We start from the raw sequence: 15499 nt of genomic DNA on the forward strand, positions 1-15499 counted from the left end.
ATAAGCACCAAACCTTTGTGATCTCGTACAATTACAGCTCTACCTGTTCAACAATCCTCGAAGCTTTTTGCTCACTGTACCTGTAACCGTTCTGTTGCCACCACTCTCACTTGCCTCGCCTCCCTGCTTCTCCTCGTCGTCTCCTTCTCGTCCCCTCTCACCACCCCACTGTATCCTCGCCCTTGGGGCAGCAGTGGTTGCGGCCGAGGGTGGAGCTACATCTTCCTGCCCAGGCTCTTGCACTGCTGTCTTTTTCACTCGAGGTGCTTCCTCCGCTTCTGAGTCGGAAGAGTCAGATTCATCACCACCGCCAAGTCCTAATGCAGCAAGTCGACGCCGCTTCTCGGCGGCGGTCTCTTCATTGTCGTCTTCTTCTTCCTCGCCCTCGTCAATACGTGGTGCGGCCTGTGAAGTGGTGTTGAAGCGCTCTCGGCGAGCGTTAGCGGAGGAGAGGTTGCCAGCTCCATGACGAGCGATGGAGGCACGAACGTTGTGCGTTGGGATGTCTTCCTCGTCCGAGTCAGCATCTGTTGCGGATCTGGCAGTTTCTGTTCTCTTAGGCTCGGATGAACGAGTCTTGGCACCGGACTGAGATCGTCCTCGATTACGCGGTAAGGCAAAGTAATCGGCGACATCTCCTTCTTCTGCATCCCTTTCAGCGATCGGAGACGCCTGGGTGGCATTTGGCAGAGTGCCTGACCTCGCTGGAGCTCGTGGTCGATCGTGGGCACTTCCTGGTTCCTCACGTGAGACTACCCGGTTAATACCTTCCTGCTTGTCTTTACCGACTCCAGCCTCGCTCATCACCTGCTGCCGAGTCTGTCTGTCAAGTTGCTGCATCTGTTTGATGAAGTCGACTGCACTAAGGCGTCGATTGCCTGTATCCATGCCCGGACGTGCGCCCGCTTTAGGCTTGCGCAAACCTGTCAACCCGTACTGCTCAGCATTTGAGATGGCTATGCGTAAGCCATCGTCATTAAGACCAGCCTCTGCACGCGCTGGCTGTTGCTTTTTAGACTTGGGTGCTGGAGCGACGGGGTTACTGGTGTCATGTTCTTGTTTGTCGTTCTCCGGGGATGTGGTTGAAGTATCTTCTGCGTCGTCTGCCTTCAGTTGCGATTCGGTTGTAGGCACTGCAGCTTGTGAAGGTTTCCGACCAGTGCCAACCCAGGTACCCATTCTTTGTACACCTCTGCGCATGTAGTCGTTGTACTTGTTCGGCTCTTGGTCACCTCGAGGAATGTCGTACTTGTGGATGACCTCACCATCCTCATCTTCGACAATAATCGTGTTGCCAAATTGATAAGCGTGAGCTGGACCACGTTTACGTTCCTGCTGTTTTGCAGCATCCTCTTTATCGGCATTGCCACTCTTACCAAACCCTTTCCAGCCTTTGAAGTGGCTACGGAAATTCTTTTCAGGATGTTCCACAGTGTCGGAAACAGTCTTGACAATCTCTTCACCCTCTGTCCTTGGGTGGGGTTCATGCTTGTGTTTGGTGTACTTGCCGCTTTTATCACGCTTCAACCTCAACCTGGCTTCCTCTACTAAAGCAGCTTTTTCCTCCTCCGTCTTACCTCGAACATCGACGGTTTCGATCACATTGCCTTCTTCATCTTCTATTACCAGATCTTCTCCTTCGTCAAATGTCTCAAGATCGACATTGCCATCGTCAGAGTCACTTCCTTGCTCGCGCTTTCCTGTCTCTTTTTCGCTCCTCGCCCTAGCTCGAGAAGTCTCAGGGTCTGACTCGGGAGACACTAGTCTTCTTTCTTGCTCTGAGTTCAGGTGGTGAACTGAAGGCCTCCTTGAGGTGTCATCCGGAGTGTTTAGACCCGAGTCTTGTCGTCCAAGTACGGAGTCAGAATTGCGCTGGGGAGCAATAGCACTGTCGCTTATAGGTCCACCAGCTCCTAGACCCTTCTTCTTTCTCCGTTTGCTCCGGCTTCTGACGCCAGGACGTCCAACCGGCTTTTCGCTCTCATAATCTTCATCCCTTTGACGTCGTAGAGCCAACTTTGGTACACCAATAGGCGGCAGTTGACCGGGTGGGAACTCAGCTTTCTCATCCTCGGACCAGTCAGAAGAGATAGATTTGCCTTGTGATTTAGAACGAGATGCGATTCGTGGAAGCCGTTCCATCCAATTCGATGATTTTTCATTACCCGTGGTGTATGACAAGGTCAGGGTTAGAGTGTTGATGCGCTTGCCCAGAGTAAAGACCGCAATGGACGACCCGTGGACGACAATCGAGGTAATGACCAGGAAAGTTGTGATAGGCCATATAGTGTAAATCAGCACGTACTCAGCGTCCTCAGGCGGAGGAAGTACAGCCAGTGGAGTAGTACTATTAGTCTCCAGTTCTGCTCGTGCAAGGATGGCCACAAAGATAGCACCAACCCCGATGGGACCGAAATGTCCACAAAAGAGTGCTTCCCGCCACGTTTTGATGTCGGGTATGATTGGTTTGAGCATAAGCATAATAGGTATTCTCCTAAAGAAGATAACCAAGATGGCGATGACGACCAGTCGCCATGCGTCTAGACCATGTTGACCCGAATTGAACTGATCCCATGGTATGATGGTGCCCAAATAGACAAAATATGTCAGGTTAAGCAGCAGGTCGATAACATTAGAAACATGAGACTCCTCTGTCTTCTCTGTGAACCATCCATCGTTGGAAAAGCCAACGCCAGCCGCAAAGCCTACCAGCAAATCGTCCATACCCAGCAGACTCCCTGAACCAGCGCAAAACAGGGCAAGAACGAAGTAGAAGACGAGGAAGCTTTCTCGGTCAATGATACCTTTGCGTTCGGCGAGCTTGATAGCATGACGAGCTATGTAGCCGATAAGTACACCATATACAGCTCCCCAGATACATTCGTACAGAATCGTGTTAAGGAACCAATGTTGGGCGACGTGCTTGGCATCCAGGTGGTAATGGATGAGGTAGAGAGCGAGATAGATGAAGGGGAAAGCCATGCCATCGTTGCATCCAGATTCGGCAGAGAGGAGATCTCTGATGTGTTTGGGCACACGCTTTGCGAACTTGCCCTTGCCTACGACCGAGGAGGCCAAGACTGGATCTGTAGCTGTTACACAAGCTGCGACACACAGGGACTCAAGCCACGTCAATGGCACAATCATCCACCAGACAAAGAGACTTGTGATAAGCCATCCGAATGTCATGACCGGAATCAGCAGTAACACGACAGAAAGCCAATGCCTCTCCATGTACGCCTTCGGTAACTCGACACCAATAGCAAAGCATTGGACCACCAGAACTATTCGGGAGAACTCCAGGGTGATCTGGTCTGTGTTCCCCCATGTTAGTGGATTAATGAGGTTGGCCGAGTGTGGCCCAAATATCAAGCCACAAAGCGTGGCTACCGTTGCTTCACCAATGTAGAGCTTTTCCTTTATGTAGAGAGAAACCAGCATGAATATACTGGTGAAGCCTCCTAGTATTATGTAGACCAGGTGCGGTCGATTAATCGACAACTGGTCCCAAACCATGGTGGGCTAGTGTTTGTACTCTTCAAAGGAGTGAATAGTGTTATGTTTTTTGACAGTCTCCTCCGGGAAAGTCTTCCTCTCAGCTTAACATGGCCAATGTGTACTGCTCTCTTGACGTGCAAAATGCCACCACGACCTTTGTCACTCACAGTAAAGACTTGTCGCACTGATTGCCAGCTACAAATCGTAGAAAGGGAATTCGTCCGAGATCTCGTTGGGGTTTAAGGAAGGGATGTTTGATGGGTTGCGGAATTGCGTGAGTTGTTGCGGCCAGTGAAGCGAAACGGACGACGAACGGCGGGCCGACTTTTGTATAAACGATATAACTCTTGCTGGTACGTAGTGGGGTTGGCAAGGAGCACTCGTATTCTATCCTTCGGGTTTATCGTAGCAACAAGCACGGCAATACTGCAGCAAGCGCGTGGAAGGTGCAGATCTAGTGTGGCGACTGACGAAATACAATACACCAGAAGGGGTGCGGGAAGGTGCTGCGATGCCTCAGAATTGGAGCACTCTATCTTCTGAGTTTTGATTCGTGTTGCAGCTCAAGCAGAACTTGTTTAACGAAGACCTGGCAAGCTCAAATCAAGGGATCACAAGGCTTCATGACAAGAACGTCTTGACCAAGCATGAAGGCAGGCATGAGGAAAGGTATGGGAACTCGCCGAGAATGTTGGCGCGAATAGCTCGTCGGTTCGTCTTTGCGAAGCAATCGTAGAATGAAGCCAAGATGTCTTCAGTCCGCGCAGGTGGGGATGAACTCGTGAAAATGTCAGAAGTCCAAGGATAGACTTCACTGGTTTCTCAGCTGCAGCATGATTCGGTGTCTTGGCCGAGCTTGGCACAATACTCACTTACCGATTCTTGCGGTTGTATGAACCAAACATGATCATTCGAACAAAACTGTGAATCGAAAAAGTTTGTTTATGACAGACAGGTAAATACGGCATGCCTGTGTTACTGGGACAAACGAGTAGTACTTGGCCAAAAGGCGAGCGCGTCAGAAGATTTGCGGTCCCAAACCTTTCGGAAATCTCGGCAATAAAGTCATATATTCGTTCGTTCCTTGCATGCGTCCCCAGACCATTGTCGTCACGCACACTCTGCGTGTTTAGTCATTCCATCTCTACTAATGTTATCCAACGTAGATTATTGACCGATGTCAACATATGTGTGAAGGCCCAGATGTAACGCAGGAGTCAATATACAGATAGATGCTTTGTTGGTGATTTAGACATGGGCTGCACAACGGAGTCAATAAAAGTGATAGGTTCTTGAGCTGGAATTTGTACGTACTTGTACAGTACCCCAGCATTTATTTGGACCCCCACGAAAGTCTGTAAAGTCGGCAACATTTGCTTCCTCACGGTATGATCACGCTAGTGGTTGAGCAGTCATCCATTCGCATGTATCAGGACGTGATTTGAACTCACATACATACTTCGAGTCCTGAAGCAGTCCGAGGGGTTATAAGAATGACTCGCTTTTTCTTGTTCGAACGGCTTGAAGAGGCTGAGTCAGAGTCGGGCCGGAAAAAACTGGCACAATACGTATGTTGTGCTAAAGTGTTGCTAATAGAGGCGTGTAAACTGATAGGCTATCAGGGCAGTTCCCCCATACCACAGTATGGGTCAAGACTTATTAGAAGTCCAGAGTACGTAAAAAGTTTACACAGAAGGGCTCTTGCATTCTTTTGTGATTGAACCAGCAGATGCGGGATTTGAAAAATGTCAATCAAATTATATACAAATCCAAAGTCGTTTAGTGAAAGTGAGCTTCCTCCCACCTCTCAATCGAAAATTTCGAAGGAGCCCTTGACCATTTACCCTATCCAATTTTTGGTTCATTACTCGTAACAATGGGTATCTTTTATAGACATATTTCCTGAGGTTTCATCGTTATTTTGCTTCAGATTTTGTTTTGCCTTTCCTATAGCGAGCGAATTGTTGATTGGTGTCAGACAGAGCTGTCAAAGGTAAGACTGTGTTTAGTTGACAAGAATCTGCTCATGTGACACAGAGTTGAGCACGCGGGCTGATACGTGTCCGGCCTGTATCTCCAGAGATTGTGACATCAATTTGGTGACTATTGGAGACGTTAGCATTTCACTTTACCAGGAGAAAGGAACACTCACCAGGCCACACCGCTGCTCGAGCCATAGTCTGCGACGTCAGTAACAGGACTCGGCTTCCGTATCCGCCCTGACGTCCTTCGTGCAAAGCAGCAAGATTATCACTCTTTTGCTCACCACTTATCAAAAGCTCTTCGACTCGACCCAACAATTTGCGATCTTCTTCGTCGAGCAAGAGCACAGCCGGAACTTCGTTGAGGTTGATATTATCTATTCCAAGCATGCCGACGTATTTGCCGACCCGCTCTTGCAACGTTGTTACCCACTCGGACAATACTTGAGCACTGTCACAAGCGCAAAGTACCGATTGCATTGGAAGATCTCGCGATGTCTTCTCTACGAATGCCATGCCCAAACGATCTGCATTAATGAGGTGATCAGCAGCATAGAAAGCAGCCTTGCGGAGATGTCGTTCCCGCCTAGTAGGTTTCGATGTGTACTCAAGCATCTCACCTCGGTCATTGCCTGACGATTCGAAGAATCCCGAACCCATACTGCTTTCTGGTGTTCCTTCGTGACCATTTGGTGAAGCCATCCCATCTGGTCGTCCGGCATTACCAACATAACCCGTTTCTGGTCCTTTGGCTAGCTCCTGAGCCATACTGTCGTAGTCCCTCTGCCAATATGCTTCCTTTGATCTGCCGAAATCGACAAAAAGTCTAACGTACGCCAGATCTAATAACGGAATACTATCAGCTGGTAATGGTCCGGCCCCGAAAGGATTTGGCCGCTCAATAACATGCAAAGGATTCGAGCTCCAGGCTGTCGACCAAGCACGAAGGGCGGGTTCAATGTGGGCATGCATTGCTTCAACTTCTTGTGGCGTCCATTGTCGTCCAAGATGTCGTTGTCGTGTCTCCCATATGTAATTGTGCAAAGCATTAATCAGTACGAGGCATCCAAAAGAGCTAGGCTTCAGCACAGAATTCGGGATCTCGTGCTGATGCCACGAGTCTGTATTATAGTTCTGCTCCATCGCTTGTTTTTCTCTTTGCGCTGTGGTAAGTAAATGAGTCAGGGCACCAGCAAATGGTATAGCGCGGCTCCTGACCGCCGCATTTCCACCCAGGGCTCGCCACGCATGAGCACTTTCCGCTGCCCACAACTCCTCATCGCATGGCAAGTCCAGTCTGATTTCAGAGTTGGTTAGTGCTGGTGGTCGGTTATATGCCATTACCAGCATACTCGACAGGACAAAGATTGAGTACAGGGTACGCTTTCGTTCCTCTAGAATCTTCCATTCTAACCATTCCGAGTCAATGCTATCTTGATTTGAGCTCATCCATGCTTCCGAAGCCGTGAGATTTGGGTAGGGCTTGGCAAGTTCCGCCCCTCGAGCTAGACTCACAAGAGCAGCACAATGATTGCTTGCAATGTCTGCAGCAGTTTTATCGCCACAATTGTGACCATATACAACATTCAGTAACATTGCTTGTACCAGCCACAGAGGAGTGTCTTCGTTATCAGCTTGATGATGAGAGGCAAACATTGTTCTGCTGACGTTCGATTTTCGTCTGCCCTCTAGGTAATTGCTGATGGTGCGTTTAGCATACTCGAAGAGTTCCCTCGACACGTTGGACTCGTTTTCATACAAAGCACCCATGGCTGCAACCGACAGTAAGAGGCAACTTCCTCCTATAAAGTTACCAACTTGTCCGTAGTTACTATATGACCCACTGCTTCTCCATGAGCTTGCATACTCTGGTGACTCGAAATTGAGCGTCGCAACATGCAGGAATGGTAGATGAGGGTGACAGAATCGAAAATAGGCTGAAGCATATCGCTGAAGATCTGCTGTACTCGGAAAGGTACTCGCGTTGAAACCCTTAGCTTTGGTGCTGCCCCCAGGAGTCAATGGCGAACTCACTACAGGCATTGATTGTCTGCGACCAAAACTTGAGCATTGTGACAAGCTAGCCATGATCGAGCTCCGCATATGCTCAGTGACCAGCTCACTACAGTTCGTGGTGACAGAGCTATGTCGCATGCTGCTGTCTACCGAAGTCGTCGAAGCTGTAGAAGGAATATTGTCTCGCTTGAAGGGCAGCACGAAAGGACTGTTGGAAAGGTTCGTAGGATTGGTCGTGTCCATTTGGGAGAAATCAGAAGTGCCCGTGAAATACATGTCGTACCCTACGTTGCCGTGTGCTAAGAGCGTTTTGGGTGAGATAGTATGATCGAGTGATGCTGGCACATCGGTGAAGAGAGAGTTGACGTCTACACCCGTCGGACTGCTAAGATCCTGCTGATGAGCTGCAGTGGACATGTGCCACATGTTGTCTACCTTGTGCGGTTGATGCATCGGCTGATACCCATGTTTCACGCCATTGGCTTCTTGGAAATTTGCAGGGCTATTAGTGTCCATAGCAGACGGAGATGACTCGACTGCATTCTCAGCACCCATAAACGGCATCTGGTGGTCGAACCCCTGGGTTATCCACTCAAAATTCCCGTCATCGTCAGCTATGACTTGCGAATTGAGCAAACCAGGATAGTAGCTGGTACCGAGACCGGCATGACCGTCACTAGCAAGACCTTGAAGACCCGGGGTATGGAGTTCATGCGGATTGACTGTATCAGAGTCACCTCCCTCGTAGCTGCCCATATCGAAATCGAAATCTGTAGGGAAACCGCCGAAAGGAGGCGCTGTTCGCAGGCCGCTTGACAATCCTGAAGGAATCGAGCTGGTGTCCAGTCGCGGCAAGCCCATCATCGAAGCAGGATTCGCGATACCTAGGCCTCGGTAGCCAAACCCTGGGATAGCGGACATTGTGCTAAAACTGTTGTGATGACTATGCAGAGGAGCATAGGGTCTGTGAAGTGGACCACCAGACATCACACCCAGGGTCGTGGCATCTACATGACTCAAGGTATTCGCTCTTGGTCTCATTGTCTGGTTCGCGTTACTGGCCATAGAATTCTTTCGCACCCTTGCACCGCTGACACCAGCTGCGCTTTCTCGACGTCCATTTCGCGGTCTCGATGACGGAGTGGTTGTGGAATGTAACTTCTGCTGGTGTCGTAGCAACAAATCTCTTCTTGCAAAACACCTTGTACATGATTGGCACTCGAACGGCTTCTCTTTCGTATGTGACCGTTCATGCCGTTTGAGGTGTTCAAGCCTAGCAAATGATCGGGTACATGTCACACATACATGAGGCCTCGGCTTGTCTGTTTTCGGTGGAGGAAAGGTCGGTACAGAGGTAGGCTTCGACGAGGGCGACTTCGGTACTGTCGTTGTCAGCAAACATCACGCCCAAGTTACGACAACTTACCATCTGTAACTTGGTTGACTTCACCACTCTGAGATTTACTAGCACTTGGCGAGGTAGACGATCGAGGTGAGCTTTGCGTTTCCTCTACCACTGTAGACGTCTTTTCGACCATGTTTAGCAGCAGCAAGGTCCGTTTGGTAAGTGGGGATGGGTAGATGTTTGCTAGTCTTCGGAACTCAGCGCTTCTAACGTCGAGACACCCGGATACCCTGGTCAGGTCGATTCAATTTTCGGCAGCCGGGAACTCAGTCTACACTCCTTCAAAGAATTCACCTGATCAGGGCCCTGTGGAACAGAAACGCACAGATAAACACTCTCTTTGACTGGGAAGGGATTTCTCCTGGTGTATCGTATGTCAGGCTGGAAAGAGCGAACAAGCTTGTATAGTCGTCGAATTTAAATTGTGGTTAAACCAAGATTGACAATAGAGAGCGTCAGTAAGCGTAACCTTCGGCTGGTAGCCTCTATATAGAAGGTAACCCAGCTAAGATGTGGTCGAGTTAAGTGTGTATACCTGGAACCCAAGAAACGACTTTCTTCCGTTTAGAAGGCAAACATATCTCTATGGTGGAAGCAGCAATGTTTTGCACGGTTAGGAAGTCGACAGACGGTTGTAACACTCAAAGCTTCAGAGTAGTTCCTCAAGACTGCGACGGCGATTTCGATCGTAGAATGAACGAGCAAGCCTGGTGCTGTATCGAGGCACTCTGTTCAAGTTGCATAAAATGCAGTGGGCAACGTCACTGAGCATCAATGACGGCTCTGGTTGGTCGCTGCAGAAGTCGCAGCGTTTCTGGTCGGTGTTTAGGATGACTGACACAAGCGACGTGTTTGTACCGAAGAATCCGCTTGGTGTAAATATTGCGAGTATATGGGCTGTACCAGTATGGACAAAAATGCTATCGAATCCTGCGATCGGGCCTCACAACGTAGTACCACACAAATGAATGCATACAGAACTCGAAAAGAGAACCAGAACGAAACGTCCAGCGGCCAGCTGGGTACATGGTAGCGCGCAGTCCGAGTGGCAGTATGCCTGAATAGGTTACCGGCAAGCGATCGCTGTTCGTCTTGGCTCAGCTAGGTTCGTGTTGCTTTGCGCCATGCAACTCAAGTGTGAATTCGTGGAAGTTTGCAAGGTCGAGCCCTAGTCGTTTAGCGCCTGAGCTTAGACCTATGGAGTCGTGATTGGACCCTAAAAATCTGGAGAAGCTGGGGCACCACGTCTCCTCTACACACTTGAGTCTGTGTGTGACAGGCCACAACACCTGCCGATCTCTTGCCCTGACTCGAACGTCTCTGGATCATCTTCAGACGATCATTCTACAATCAGATCACGAACTTTTGCGACCACAAACGGTAGCGCTACCTACTTGCAAGCTCAAATCATTGAACTCTTGCACATGCCCCATCATGGAAATGACGCAAGTGCTCGGTTCGAAATTTCGATTCATGATCGATCCAGATGCTGCGATCAAGCAGTCTGCACAGTAGCCATATTTACGAATCCTTGCAGCAGTCTATTGTGCTCGTAGCCAGTCACAGAAAGCTGCCCTTTGCCACGCTTCGAATCCAGGTACGCTAGAGCACTCTGGATTGGGTGCATCAATGAGCTTGATGCTGGGTGTCTCCAACACGCTTAGCGTTGAGACTCCGTCTATCCTTTCTGAATTATTGCTGCTCGTGAAGCGTCCTAGAAAATCTAGCTTGAGAAGCAAGAACTACTTTGCATGGCCTACCATCCTTCATCACGGCAATATATGAAGCTCGACTCTTTACTTGCGAAAACGAGTCAAATAGTTGTGCGCCTATAGTTCACGCTATTTGGCAACAAAGGCATCACGGGAACCACTGTACTTTACTTTCCCTTAGAATTCTGTTGTTGATTTGGATGAGCATTACTATAGGCTCTGGAGAAGGACCCATGGGCCGCTGTGTGGAAAGTACAGTTGGAACGACTTGCTCTTTAGCTCACCTCGAATAGCCGTAAGCCGTATTGTATGGTGCAAGTGTGATAATATAAACGCTGCAAAGCCATTTCGGGTTTCCAACAGTTGTTCCGCGCACTCAGTCTTGCAATTGTTGGTACTGGTAAGAGCAATTGTCAGGGTGCCTCGGTGTGTGCTCTCATTTCCGAACCCATGTTTTCACTTAGAGTAGGTTGTATACAACAATGGCTTAGAGAAGAATGAAAAGACGACGTGTCTCTGGAACGGGACTCATTCACACGCTCTCTGCACGGAGTTTGGCCAGACACAATGATTCGATGGCGATGATCGTTGATCGAATCAAGATACCATTTGGACACGAATTGTTGGAAGTACACGATGGTCATGAGACAGAAGCCCACCAAATCTAGTCCGATATTTAGCTGCATCTGAACCTTGCAGCTTGAAGTTTCACTTACGCTATGGATGGGCCCGTTTGCGCGAAATATCAAAGTCTGTAACAAGAAGCCACCAGCCCTCTCCTAGTATGGCTTGGCTTGGAAACAGTTTAATCCTTCACAATGCACAAAGATATCCTGGTGCTACTGTACATGCGGATTTGATTAGATCGCTTTCCGTGTCGTTTAATATGAGGAAGAGTGTTACAAACATCGCTTCACTGATACAAAATGCTGCTTGCTATTAGGCGATTACCCGAGCTGCAGCGATGCTCGTGCTGAGGCATACTGTATTGATGGGTGAATCACCGGGCATGAAGGCCTGTTGGCAACCCAAGGAATTTGCCCCGAGCAGTGCCCACAATATCTAAACACGATGTAGATACACATTCAAGGTTAGGTTGAGACAAGATGATGCCAGGTAAGAACTTCTCCGTAGTAGCGAAGTTATCGCGTTTGTAGAGAGTAACTCTGCTCGTCGTGCCAGCACCAAACATGAGTCCTGTAGCGCATCTGGGATGAGTAAGATTTGCTGTCATCCAGGGCTGTATTGTTGTTGATGTGTAGGAGAGGATGTGAACCGAGGGCCATTCGTTGAATGCATTACACGCCACGGGTTGTCAGGCTGTTGACTGGAGGTAGTTTTGAACGTCACCTAATGGCCTGAACAGTTCAATGTATTCTGCGAAGCTGTGAAGCGAATGTGAGGCTCATGCCGTGAGAGCCGAGTCACAATGATGAATCGCGGTCTGCGACTTGCCAATCCGTTACATGGTTCAGTATTTGGGTGAAAGTCTTGCATCACTCAAGTGCTCTGAGCGTTTGTATTCAGGCCCTACCACCACCAGAAGTGTATACAACACCGTAGAGATAGAGCGTTTCAGTCCCTTGTCGTATCTCTTACGGAGTTACGTACAGGTCCAGAGCCACGAAAGACGTCTGTAGCGCAACTTAGCAATATACTACAGCGTCCTGAGAGGGTTGATTAAGCCGTGGAGGTGACCGCATAAGTCTTGCGGCGCTATTGACCGAAGTCGTCTGACGATATCACATCATGTAGAGGTAGTCGTGAATCCGCGCCGAGCTGGAGCAACGATGATCCAGAAGACTATACTCGGACCCAGCGATTGTTCATCTTGGTATCACATCGACTGATGGACTTTCAGAGGAGTATCTGCACCATCTATGCGTCAGGGTCTTTCTTTGGGTTTTCCTCGTCGTCAGTGTCGTCTTCACCCTCTACCATTACCCTTTTACCTTGCACACCTGTTTCCACTTCACCGACTAGCCCATCCATGTATTCCCGATCCGTGCCAACTAGTGTAACCACGTTCCTACTCTTTCCAAACCTGGGGTAACTGCCAACCTTCACGTTCCGATCTGCTACTTTCTTCGAGAGTTCAGTCAGATAGCCTGCCACAGCACTTTCTGCTAATGGCGTACTGATTAGGATTCGATAGTTACCTTTTTCAGGATCCACGACTCTTGGCGTGATAAGGGGACGTATACCTTCCAACAAGGCCTCAAATAGACGGGGAATGCCCGGGAGTATATGGACGTTGCCATTAACACAAGCAACGGGGACCCATAGGTCATCTTTCACAAAAATGACTTGCTCTTCGTCCGGCCTTGTTTCATCGTAAGGCAGTTCGACCATTCGCAGTTTAGCGGTCAAAGCAGGACTGGGCTCGTCCCATGTGAAATTGGGTTGTGATCTATGTGGCTTGCTCAATTTCTTCATCTTTTGAAATGCAGCTTCGTGCAGCTTCAGAGGCAGATTGAAAGCCTTCGCTATACTCTGGTATGTTATATCATCGTGCGTAGGACCTATACCTCCAGACGTAACTACGAAGTCGTAATTCTTCGACATGCGCCTCACTGTCTCAATGATCTCGTCCTCATCATCGGCAATGACCTCAATGCGCTTGAGTCCAATACCGAGCTGGAAGCAATACTTTGCCAAGTACGCCGAATTGGTATCAACTGTCTTACCACCTAGTACTTCATCGCCTATTATGATACAACCCGCTGTATGTATCTGCCGAGTGCTGCTGCCCAGGTGCGGCAGTGATGTCATTTTAGGTAAGGAGCTGACAGCTGCAGCAGATCGATGAGCGTAATTAGGGAGCGGGTTGGAAAAGTGCCTTGCTAGTTGAGATAGGCGCGAGAACATGTGGTCGATATTCGCAGAGTATGTTCCAATGTATCAATGTTCGATGTGCACGGGACAATAAGATACAGATCACAGATTGGATCGTGGTGTAGAGTGAGACAGAACTGATATTTAGCAGCTAGGTAAGTAGCTGTGAGCGCATGCAGGAAATCGTCACGACTTCTTCAATTGAGTCGCAAAGAAATGGGGTATCGCAGTCCAGTTCGGTCTTATGCTAATTAGCGACTTTGCAGAATTGCCTGTCTTCACAACCTTCACACTGGGGAGTTTAGGCATGACCTGGGTGAGTGCAAGCAGCTTGAGTTTGAGCTCCCCAAAGCTAAAGCTGGCCACTTGAAAGACTGCTTCGTTATCTCTTTTTTGTGATGTGTGTCAAGATTTAAGAGCCTTGTTCATGGAAGACAGTGGATAAAATGCAGCGCACTCTCTGTCCAAGTTCATTGTCCAGTGGTAACGCGCAACAACTTGGCGATCTTGTATTTTCGCAGGCTATGAGCTTGACTACAAACCTGAGTCCTTGAATGTGAAACCACGGCAGCTAGGTCTTATCGATAAGGGTTTATTCTCCCCTCGTCCCAAGCCCAATTGCTAGAGTGTATTGTTTCCTCGAGGCTCGTTCGAGAGTATTGTATAGATTGTGCCGAACGAGCATCATACCACCGGCTCAAGTAATCCGAGCAGTGCCCTCTAGACCACTCACATTTCCCACAGCAGTCTTGGACGATGGTAAATGCGGAACGTCTTTTGCTTCGCAACACAAACAATCTGACTATGATAGTCAGGCAGCATGTATACATTCTCTCAGGAGACCAGAGAGGCTTTACTGAAATTTCGACTGGGTACATCCAGAGCCAAAACACCCCAAGCAAAAATATGTATGTTTAAACAAGGATGATGATTGAGATCGAGGATGCGTTTGAACCAGCGTTTTCAACATTTCTCCCTGGTTGTGGCAGATTTCATACGTGCCTTGGATACTAACAGCAGATCGCAGACAGCATCGATATCAAAACGCAGGAGATCAAAGCTGCCGAAGAAGAGATATACACGGATATGCAGGAACTAGCAGATGCATTGCCTGAAACCTCGCCGAGGTTTGTCCTGCTCAGCTATCCAATGACTATGGTGAGTCAAGCATTATATCTTTTTCTTTTCGAGGTTGTATGATCTCGAAATCTTCCAGTGCATCGCAGCATAAGCCTGCAAGACATGCTACAAGCCCAACTTGGTTGCACCGCATATCGATGCTTTCTTGTGATTACGATATACAGAGCTAATCAGTCACGATACGTGCAGCCTTCGGGAGGATTTTCAGTGCCTTATGTGCTGCTGTACTATCGACCAGAAAACTGCAATCCAAAGCAGTACATGTCGTATGCTGGCGCAGTCGAGGAGGTGAGAGAAGCAGCCGGGGTCAACAGAGTCATCGAGCTCGATAATACTGAGGATTTAGAAACGATTGAGACAAGATTGGCTAGGAGAGAATAGTCGATACAGCTGAATTCTTTTCCTCCACGCACACCAAAGAACGTTCTGGATAGAGTTACTTCTGGCCTGCCAGTTCAAGTAGCATTGCTACGATCCGGAGGCAGGTGGAACGCAAGCACAACGACTTTGCAATCCTTCGATGAACGAGATCTGTTTCTCGACTATTAAGTGCACATTTTCGTCTGTGCCTCCGTTAAACGCCCTATCCTACTTGTCACTGCGGCTGACACTGCTAGTCGTAGCTGGTTTTGAGCACGACCGACTTCATGTGGGCATATGCGTAGACGACACATCTGACTCCTTGATTACATTGTAAAATGAGATTACTGGCTTGTGTCTATCCTATTGAAGACGCTGGACGATGCCGGATGCATGACTAGCAAAAGACAAGGGATTAAGAAAGAGCCTTCCCCAGCTGAGTCATGAAAAGGCTCACGCATTTTAAGATCAGGAGGACCCGGTCTAGCGACACACTAAAAGAGGAGTAAGTACGCAAATTGGATTCTATGCCGTCATGTGCGGTTCTCAAA

The 15499-nt window shown here is 48.7% G+C and overlaps 3 protein-coding genes across 3 annotated transcripts; all 3 read right to left on the reverse strand.

The window, feature by feature from the left end:
* Positions 1-39: 39 nt before the first annotated feature.
* Positions 40-3516, reverse strand: CNH1 (Na+/H+ antiporter; the record flags this gene model as incomplete). Its single annotated transcript, XM_064897327.1, has 1 exon — positions 40-3516. One exon carries the CDS (start codon positions 3514-3516, stop codon positions 40-42), a length of 3477 nt encoding a protein of 1158 aa, XP_064756277.1.
* A 1987-nt stretch (positions 3517-5503) lies between these two features.
* Positions 5504-8417, reverse strand: LTR64_002964 (uncharacterized protein; the record flags this gene model as incomplete). Its single annotated transcript, XM_064897328.1, has 2 exons — positions 5504-5601; positions 5651-8417. 2 exons carry the CDS (start codon positions 8415-8417, stop codon positions 5504-5506), a joined length of 2865 nt encoding a protein of 954 aa, XP_064756278.1.
* Positions 8418-12491: 4074 nt separating this feature from the next.
* On the reverse strand, positions 12492-13385 carry LTR64_002965 (uncharacterized protein; the record flags this gene model as incomplete). The annotated part of the gene is made up of 1 exon (XM_064897329.1): positions 12492-13385. One exon carries the CDS (start codon positions 13383-13385, stop codon positions 12492-12494), a length of 894 nt encoding a protein of 297 aa, XP_064756279.1.
* Positions 13386-15499: the final 2114 nt, after the last annotated feature.

The sequence above is a fragment of the Lithohypha guttulata genome, assembly GCF_036872675.1.
Source record: "Lithohypha guttulata strain CCFEE 5908 chromosome Unknown scaffold_2, whole genome shotgun sequence".
NCBI lineage: Eukaryota > Fungi > Ascomycota > Eurotiomycetes > Chaetothyriales > Trichomeriaceae > Lithohypha > Lithohypha guttulata.